We start from the raw sequence: 10,000 nt of genomic DNA, 5'->3' as shown, positions 1-10,000 counted from the left end.
GCATGGCAAAAGAAAATCATAAATAGTATGGCCTTATTTTAAGGTATAAGACAAGCTAAATGAACATAACCATTGTCTAAAATTGCAGACCTAAGTGATGCCAACCATGCAGCTCTCCCCCCATTCTCTCTATCTCCCTCTTTCTGTCTGAGCTTTTCTAAAATGTAATATCATTGTTTATAAACATGTCTAATCCTTCTCTTAAATAGAAAGTCTCCACCTATAATGACATGTCCACTGGCTGTTTCTTCCTTACCTAAGCCATTCCTTGATTTGTTTTGACGCCAGTAAATAAGGAAGGCTTTACAGGCAACTGTATTGCACTGCAGGTATGATTGAATAAAGCACTCGTTTTTTCTCAGCTCTCAAAGTGATATTTGCAGCTTGGACAGTTATCTAACAGCAACGCAAGATTAACATCCAGAGCCTTCATTCAGCGTGCTCTTTTGTCATCTCCCATTTTCTCCCAGAAAATGTGCTTTTAGTCGTCTGATAAGGCATGGCAGCTCAGTTCTCTTCCTTATGTAACGTATATGGTAGAGAGAAAAGCTTATGGAAATTACATCTCAATTTCCATATTGCTCACTGGGTGGACAGAGGCTTCTGTCTTTGTTGGTTCGGCTGCCTGGACGGCGCTGTGTGTGTAAAGCTACTGTACAGACATGAAGTGGTTCTATTCTACCCTATTTGAGTAGGGTAATGCTCACCCACAGCGTAATGGAAAAATGAACAGTGCTGGCGGATGACACTGCCATATTGAGATGGCTGTGATGGCCCCTGGGCCTTTGCTCTAACATGGGTCCTGGGTCAAGGAGATCAGGCAAGGTTACATGGCACACTAACCAACACTACACCACTGCATAGGGCAACACTGAGACCAGTGCTCTGTCAAACCAGATGTGCCCCACAAATCTGCTCCACTTCCTGCTTTATGTTCATTAACCACAGAATGGTGAACATTACTGTTCCCTCCCTGTGCAACACAGGGTACACCTTTCTGGTTTTCAAAACCACATTTTTTAAATAATCATCCCCTGTTTAAGGTGTTATGTCAACTGAATGTGGGATAAAAAAAATGTGTTCTATTAATTTTGTGTACAACTAATGATGTGTAAGAGACAGCAAAAGGGGCAGATAAATTATTTTTGTTAATGAGTGAGAGAGAGGGTGAGAGAAAAGGGAGATAAAAAGAGGAAGAGATTGAGAAAGAAAGAAAGAAAGAAAGAAAGAAAGAAAGAAAGAAAGAAAGAAAGAAAGAAAGAAAGAAAGAAAGAAAGAAAGAAAGAAAGAAAGAAAGAAAGAAAGAAAGAAAGAAAGAAAGAAAGAAAGAACAAGACATGGATAATGGTTAATGTGTTAATGACAGAAAAGAGGGGGAAATAAGGAAAGATAGAGAGGGACAGGCTACAATAGATACAGACCTAATGAATTGGATTTGCCCAATCCCATGTCCATGTGTCTGGTTAGAATAGGGTGTAGTTGCCCTACATTCAGCCAGATGCCATCAGCATTACAACACAGTAGCGAATCAGCACTGATGTAGGATACATACATGCACACACACACACACACACACACACACACACACACACACACACACACACACACACACACACACACACACACACACACACACACACACACACACACACACACACACACACACACACACACACACACACACACACACACACACACACACACACACAAAACGCCGACAGGCTTTGATATGAAGAGTCAGTTCACACACTGTTTCACACACAATGCACACACACACACACACACACACACACACACACACACACACACACACACACACACACACACACACACACACACACACACACACACACACACACACACACACACACACACACACTATGTACTCATATAAATTGATATGATAAGATGGCAATGGGTCAGACAACACATTCTTCAATATGGAGGAAACATTCAGAGCCATGCTGACAGAAATGTTGATTTAGGAATTGAGGAGCATGTTTGTCTGGTCCATAGATGCATTTCATATCTTATCTGATTAATTCAATGTGGGGAAATAAAGAATATATCAAAAACAGGCCTTAATAGAACGCTGAGTGTAGCTCTTACCGTCATGTCTCATCATCTGGCTTAGTGATGGGCTTTGTGGCCTATCCTTACTCTAACATTGTAGCTTTTGTAGCTTTTAGATTCATTTCTTCAGACTGAAGGAATTTTTTCCCATCTCACCCGTGGGCGTGGGTCCAAGCCGCCTCATCCCATTGTCAGAACACAAAGACTTTCTAACGAGCACTAACAGTCTGAAGTGACAACTGCCCCAGTTCTTATCAGACAGCCATTATTGCATGAGACAATCTGAGCCCAGACAAGCATGGCAAATGAGCGTGGTTACTATTTCATCGGATGAATCTCAATCTGAGAGTTTGACAAGCAAATATGAATTACACATGAGAGAGAGAGAGAGTCAGAGTGAGAGTGAAAGTGAGAGTGAGAGTGAGAGAGAGAGAGAGAGAGAGAGAGAGAAAACACTAAAACCCTTTCTTTCTATATATCAAACAAAACAAACAGCCTGATAATAACCCATCAACAACACTCTACTATACTGCACTCCTGAGTGCACAGAGACAACACTCACCTACTCCAAGCTGCTCAGGGGGCAGGCACTCAAAGGCATAACTCCTCTATAGTCCACCAGCAACAATGTGAGAGAGCATAGGCAGGTGAGAGAGAGGGAATAGTCACTCTTCTCCACAGAAAACAAGAAAGATGGACAGTGTGGAGGAAAGAATGAAATTAAACAGCAGTATGTATTCAGCTCTACAGTTTCACTGCAGCACGCAGTATGATCACAGAGCTCTTTCCAACCACTCTGACGCTGAGCGCTTTTCCAGCCCCCTCTTCCCTCTCCTCCCCCTCTTCCCCCTCCCCCCTCTTTTGCTCTCCCAATCCCTCACTCCCTTAATCCCAATTTCCCCCCCACACCCATCGCCCAACCTCCCGTCCCAGGATGATAATCCCCTTCAGATATTCCCAGCCACGAGCCCGGCACAGTCTGCACACACACACACACACACACACACACGTAACACACACACACAGACACGACATACACACATCTGTATGCACTCATCTCAGCTCCCATGGATATAGCTACAATCATATATTTAAACACTCGTCCATACGGTACACACATACTGTAACACACATACTGTAACACACATACTGCAACACACATACTGCAACACACATACTGCAACACACATACACAGATATAGAACGGCGAAATGGTCCACTGACCGGTGGTGTGTTGTTGGAGCAGTTGGGAATGTGAGGACACTCTCAGATGCTTGGTCATCCCCAGCTCCTCCCCCAGTAGATAATACCAGCCTTTGACCTCCTACAGAAGATAACACAACACGATAACAACCACACTGTTAGAGTCAGGAGGACAGAGGGAAGGAAGGGAACGTGTATTTGCATTTGAAACAGAAAGAGAGCTGTCTGGGTTAGAGGCTATTCTGGCTGGGGGACTCACTCTAATATAGCAACGGTCATTGAAGTAAAATAATAAAAAAATATATATAAAGATTAAAAAACTGGGTGTTATTTTAGATTCTGAACTCAGTTTGGAATCATATTAGGAATGTGACCGAAATTGCTTTTTACCACCTAAGGAACATTGTCAAGGTGCGGCCGTTTCTCTCTCAGGCTTCCAGAGAGACTCATCCATACTTTTATTACACGCGTGCTTGACTACTGTAATGCTCTCCTGTCTGGTCTACCCAAGAACGCCATTGGTCAACTACAAAACATACAAAATGCTGCAGCACGGGTACTGACCAAGACCAGACAGAGAGCACACATTACATCTGTTTTAAGGTTTCTGCACTGGCTGCCTGTGAGTTTTAGAACTCATTTGAAGATTCTTCTTCTGGTTTTTAAATCAATCCACGATTGTGCACCCCAATATATGTCAGACATGATTTTAAGAAATGTACCCAGTAGGTCTCTCAGTTCCTCTGGCACTGGCCTTTTAACTATCCCAAAGCCTAGAACCAAGAGGCATGGAGAGGCAGCCTTTAGTTACTGTTCCCCCATCCTCTGGAATAGCCTGCCAGAGAACCTGAGGGGGGCTGAAACTGTGGATATTTTTAAAATAGAACTTATTAAAACACACCTTTTTAGCTTTGTTTTTCCTTTAGGGTGCTTTTTAGTCGTTCCGCTTTTATTGTTATTCTTTAGTTTTTTATCCTCTTATGTTTGTTGTTTAGTAAATATTTCCATAATAATTTTCATTTTTTTTGTAAAACACATTGTGCTGCATTCCATGTTTGAAATGTGCTTTATAAATAAAGTTTGATTTGATTTGATTCAAAAGGTTTTAAAAACAATTATAATAAATGCAACAGTTGGACAATGTATGAAGATACTCCAAACTTTTTGATTTGTATAATCCATCAGACATTGACTGAATTAAAGCACATGAAACATTTTACTACCACGGAGTTTATTGTAAAAATTCACTTTTTTTGTTTTGTTTTATGCTCCCATATATACAATTTCATATTGTATCAGGTATTTTTTAAATATTTTGCGTTAAAATAAAAATTAAAATATGTGTCTCGTTTTACTTTTGTTTTATCACTCTCAACGGTTCATTAGCAGCACTCCCCTGCTCTGTCTACCCTACCAGCACTCCCCTGCTCTGTCAACCCTACCAGCACTCCCCTGCTCTGTCTACCCTACCAGCACTCCCCTGCTCTGTCTACCCTACCAGCACTCCCCTGCTCTGTCAACCCTACCAGCACTCCCCTGCTCTGTCTACCCTACCAGCACTCCCCTGCTCTGTCTACCCTACCAGCACTCCCCTGCTCTGTCTACCGTACCAGCACTCCCCTGCTCTGTCTACCCTACCAGCACTCCCCTGCTCTGTCTACCCTACCAGCACTCCCCTGCTCTGTCAACCCTACCAGCACTCCCCTGCTCTGTCAACCCTACCAGCACTCCCCTGCTCTGTCTACCCTACCAGCACTCCCCTGCTCTGTCTACCCTACCAGCACTCCCCTGCTCTGTCTACCGTACCAGCACTCCCCTGCTCTGTCTACCCTACCAGCACTCCCCTGCTCTATCTACCCTACCAGCACTCCCCTGCTCTATCTACCCTACCAGCACTCCCCTGCTCTATCTACCCTACCAGCACTCCCCTGCTCTATCTACACTACCAGCACTCCCCTGCTCTATCTACCCTACCAGCACTCCCCTGCTCTGTCTACCCTACCAGCACTCCCCTGCTCTGTCTACCCTACCAGCACTCCCCTGCTCTGTCTACCCTACCAGCACTCCCCTGCTCTATCTACCCTACCAGCACTCCCCTGCTCTATCTACCCTACCAGCACTCCCCTGCTCTATCTACCCTACCAGCACTCCCCTGCTCTGTCTACCCTACCAGCACTCCCCTGCTCTGTCTACCCTACCAGCACTCCCCTGCTCTGTCTACCCTACCAGCACTCCCCTGCTCTATCTACCCTACCAGCACTCCCCTGCTCTATCTACCCTACCAGCACTCCCCTGCTCTATCTACCCTACCAGCACTCCCCAGCTCTGTCTACCCTACCAGCACTCCCCTGCTCTATCTACCCTACCAGCACTCCCCTGCTCTGTCTACCCTACCAGCACTCCCCAGCTCTGTCTACCCTACCAGCACTCCCCTGCTCTATCTACCCTACCAGCACTCCCCTGCTCTGTCTACCCTACCAGCACTCCCCTGCTCTGTCTACCCTACCAGCACTCCCCTGCTCTATCTACCCTACCAGCACTCCCCAGCTCTGTCTACCCTACCAGCACTCCCCTGCTCTGTCTACCCTACCAGCACTCCCCTGCTCTATCTACCCTACCAGCACTCCCCTGCTCTGTCTACCCTACCAGCACTCCCCTGCTCTGTCTACCCTACCAGCACTCCCCTGCTCTATCTACCCTACCAGCACTCCCCTGCTCTGTCTACCCTACCAGCACTCCCCTGCTCTGTCTACCCTACCAGCACTCCCCTGCTCTGTCTACTGTCAGGGAGACATTGCAAGATTATGTTATAATGCATGTATTGCATTATAATGGTTGTTTTATTCGACAGAATAGAGCCTTCTGTTAACTATTGTGTGTGTGTTCTACTGAGGATGGGCCTCTATGAGATAACACTGACAGAGGAGATTTACGATGTCTTAGGGTGATAAAACCTAAAGAGCATTCCAGAGAACATGAGTTAATGTTTGTACTATACCGTACCAGGAAGAGACGGTTCCAGTTTGGAGTAGGAGGACCAGACACTGGTCTTTACAATGAAAACTGTTGACACAGCAGATGCTGTCTGCTATGTATTATAGGTATATGTCATACAAATCTTAACCTTGTGACCATTCTATATATCTGTTGTTCCTCATGTAGGTTGAGAGGGGTGTATCTTGGCTATAAAAGATCTTTGTACTTTTGTTTTATCACTCTCAACGGTTCATTAGAAATGGTGAATCGTTGAAAGTCATTGCTATTGCAAATATCTTATTATTAAAGACTTAGTTTAAGTATAACTCTGACTTCTGTAAGTTTGTCTCTCCTCATTTGATAGTAAAGAAATGAACCACCACACTACCCTACCAGCACTCCCCTGCTTTGTCTACCGTACCAGCATTCCCCTGTTCTGTCTAACCTGCCAGCACTCCCCTGCTCTGTCTACCATACCAGCACTCCCCTGCTCTGTCTAACCTACCAGCACTCCCCTGCTCTGTCTACCCTACCCAGCACTCCCCTGCTCTATCTACCCTACCAGCACTCCCCTGCTCTGTCTACCCTACCAGCACTCCCCTGCTCTGTCTACCCTACCCAGCACTCCCCTGCTATAACTACCCTACCAGCACTCCCCTGCTCTGTCTACCCTACCAGCACTCCCCTGCTCTATCTACCCTACCAGCACTCCCCTGCTCTGTCTACCCTACCAGCACTACCCTGCTCCATCTACCCTACCAGCACTCCCCTGCTCCATCTACCCTACCAGCACTCCCCTGTTCCATCTACCCTACCAGCACTCCCCTGCTCCATCAACACTACCAGCACTCCCCTGCTCTGTCTACCCTATCAGCACTCCCCTGCTCTGTCTACTCTACCAGCACTCCCCTGCTCTGTCTACCCTACCAGCACTCCCCTGCTCCATCAACCCTACCAGCACTCCCCTGCTCTGTCTACCCTACCAGCACTCCCCTGCTCCATCTACCCTACCAGCACTCCCCTGCTCCATCTACCCTACCAGCACTCCCCTGCTCTGTCTACCCTACCAGCACTCCCCTGCTCTGTCTACCCTATCAGCACTCCCCTGCTCTGTCTACTCTACCAGCACTCCCCTGCTCTGTCTACCCTACCAGCACTCCCCTGCTCCATCAACCCTACCAGCACTCCCCTGCTCTGTCTACCCTACCAGCACTCCCCTGCTCCATCTACCCTACCAGCACTCCCCTGCTCCATCTACCCTACCAGCACTCCCCTGCTCTGTCTACCCTACCAGCACTCCCCTGCTATATCTACACTACCAGCACTCCCCTGCTCTGTCTACCCTACCAGCACTCCCCTGCTTTGTCTACCCTACCAGCACTCCCCTGCTCTGTCTACCCTACCAGCACTCCCCTGCTCTGTCTACCCTACCAGCACTCCCCTGCTATATCTACCCTACCAGCACTCCCCTGCTCTGTCTACCCTACCAGCACTCCCCTGCTCTATCTACCCTACCAGCATTCCCCTCCTCTGTCTACCCTACCAGCACTCCCCTGCGCTGTCTACCCTACCAGCACTCCCCTGCTCTGTCTACCCTACCAGCACTCCCCTGCTCCATCTACCCTACCAGCACTCCCCTGCTCCATCTACCCTACCAGCACTCCCCTGCTCTGTCTACCCTACCAGCACTCCCCTGCTCCATGTACACTACCAGCACTCCCCTGCTCCATCTACCCTACCAGCACTCCCCTGTTCCATCTACCATACCAGCACTCCCCTGCTCCATCTACACTACCAGCACTCCCCTGCTCTGTCTACCCTATCAGCACTCCCCTGCTCTGTCTACCCTACCAGCACTCCCCTGCTCTGTCTACCCTACCAGCACTCCCCTGCTCCATCAACCCTACCAGCACTCCCCTGCTCTGTCTACCCTACCAGCACTCCCCTGCTCCATCTACCCTACCAGCACTCCCCTGCTCCATCTACCCTACCAGCACTCCCCTGCTCTGTCTACCCTACCAGCACTCCCCTGCTATATCTACCCTACCAGCACTCCCCTGCTCCATCTACCCTACTAGCACTCCCCTGCTCTGTCTACCCTACCAGCACTCCCCTGCTATATCTACCCTACCAGCACTCCCCTGCTATATCTACCCTGCCAGCACTCCCCTGCTCTGTCTACCCTACCATCACTCCCCTGCTTTGTCTACCCTACCAGCACTCCCCTGCTCCATCTACTCTACCAGCACTCCCCTGCTCTGTCTACCCTACCAGCACTCCCCTGCTCTGTCTACCCTACCAGCACTCCCCTGCTCCATCTACCCTACCAGCACTCCCCTGCTCTATCTACCCTACCAGCACTCCCCTGCTATATCTACCCTACCAGCACTCCCCTGCTCTGTCTACCCTACCAGCACTCCCCTGCTCTATCTACCCTACCAGCATTCCCCTCCTCTGTCTACCCTACCAGCACTCCCCTGCGCTGTCTACCGTACCAGCACTCCCCTGCTCTGTCTACCCTACCAGCACTCCCCTGCTCCATCTACCCTACCAGCACTCCCCTGCTCTATCTACCCTACCAGCACTCCCCTGCTATATCTACCCTACCAGCACTCCCCTGCTCTGTCTACCCTACCAGCACTCCCCTGCTCTATCTACCCTACCAGCATTCCCCTCCTCTGTCTACCCTACCAGCACTCCCCTGCGCTGTCTACCGTACCAGCACTCCCCTGCTCTGTCTACCCTACCAGCACTCCCCTGCTCCATCTACCCTACCAGCACTCCCCTGCTCTGTCTACCCTACCAGCACTCCCCTGCTCTGTCTACCCTACCAGCACTCCCCTGCTCTGACTACCCTACCAGCACTCCCCTGCTCCATCTACACTACCAGCACTCCCCTGCTCTGTCTACCCTACCAGCACTCCCTTGCTCTGTCTACCCTACCAGCACTCCCTTGCTCTGTCTACCCTACCAGCACTCCCCTGCTCCATCTACCCTACCAGCACTCCCCTGCTCTGTCTCCCCTACCAGCACTCTCCTGCTCCATGTACACTACCAGCACTCCCCTGCGCTGTCTATACTGCCTCATTAATTATTGTTGTTGTCACTTTCTCTTGGATGTGGCAATAGCAGGATTGTCCCTTGGCTCTAGATTACACCTATCTATACACACTTTACATGTTTGCAAGATAAGACATAATATCACTATAATCCGAGTGTTCATTTTCGGTAGTTGCTTTCATTTCAGAGCATCTAATTTGTAAACATTTCGACCGTATTAAATGATACGGACATATTCAATCTCTCCCTATCCCAGTCTGCTGTCCCCACTTGCTTCAAGATGTCCAACTGGTCACATTCAGGACATAACGTTGTAAGGACGTTGTAAGGACTGTGCTTGTGCAAAAATGTTGCTGTAAAAACACAGTGCGGCCAGCTCAAACGCTGACTGTTGTGTCAATTGAAACTAGACGTTCTAAATTAGCGTTTGAGCGTACGAGGGAGCGTACTGCAGGGACCACTGTAGAATTATCACACCCATGTGTTGGTACGTGTCAAAGGGTTAAGTGAGAAGTGAATTTTGTAACCCTCAAACACAGGAAATAGATGGCTAAAAAATATATATTCTCAAGTGGGGGCGAGGCATGTGTGTTGCTACTATAATACGTATGAAATAAATAGAGAGAATTCTTAATTCCACAGATTTAGAAACACACAAACACACACACACACCACTACCGTCTCTGGC

General features: G+C 48.2%; 1 protein-coding gene across 2 annotated transcripts in view; it reads right to left on the bottom strand.

The window, feature by feature from the left end:
• LOC106563272 (regulator of G-protein signaling 3) overlaps window positions 1-3,389 on the bottom strand; it is a 199,267-nt gene extending 195,878 nt beyond the window's left edge. Inside the window, exon 1 of one of the 2 annotated variants that reach the window (XM_014128717.2) lies at window positions 3,298-3,389. In XM_014128717.2, the coding sequence (XP_013984192.2) occupies window positions 3,298-3,355 (58 nt within the window). In that variant the 5' untranslated portion in view covers window positions 3,356-3,389. Of the gene's footprint in view, window positions 1-2,635; window positions 2,878-3,297 lie in introns of those variants that run through there. The other variant, XM_014128719.2, reaches the window with a different exon arrangement.
• Between the last annotated feature and the right edge of the window lie 6,611 nt (window positions 3,390-10,000).

The sequence above is a fragment of the Salmo salar genome, chromosome ssa11 (genome assembly GCF_905237065.1).
Source record: "Salmo salar chromosome ssa11, Ssal_v3.1, whole genome shotgun sequence".
In the NCBI taxonomy this organism is placed as follows: domain Eukaryota; kingdom Metazoa; phylum Chordata; class Actinopteri; order Salmoniformes; family Salmonidae; genus Salmo; species Salmo salar.
The sequence above is the reverse complement of the archived record's forward strand: the minus strand, read 5'-3'. Positions and strand labels throughout refer to the sequence as shown.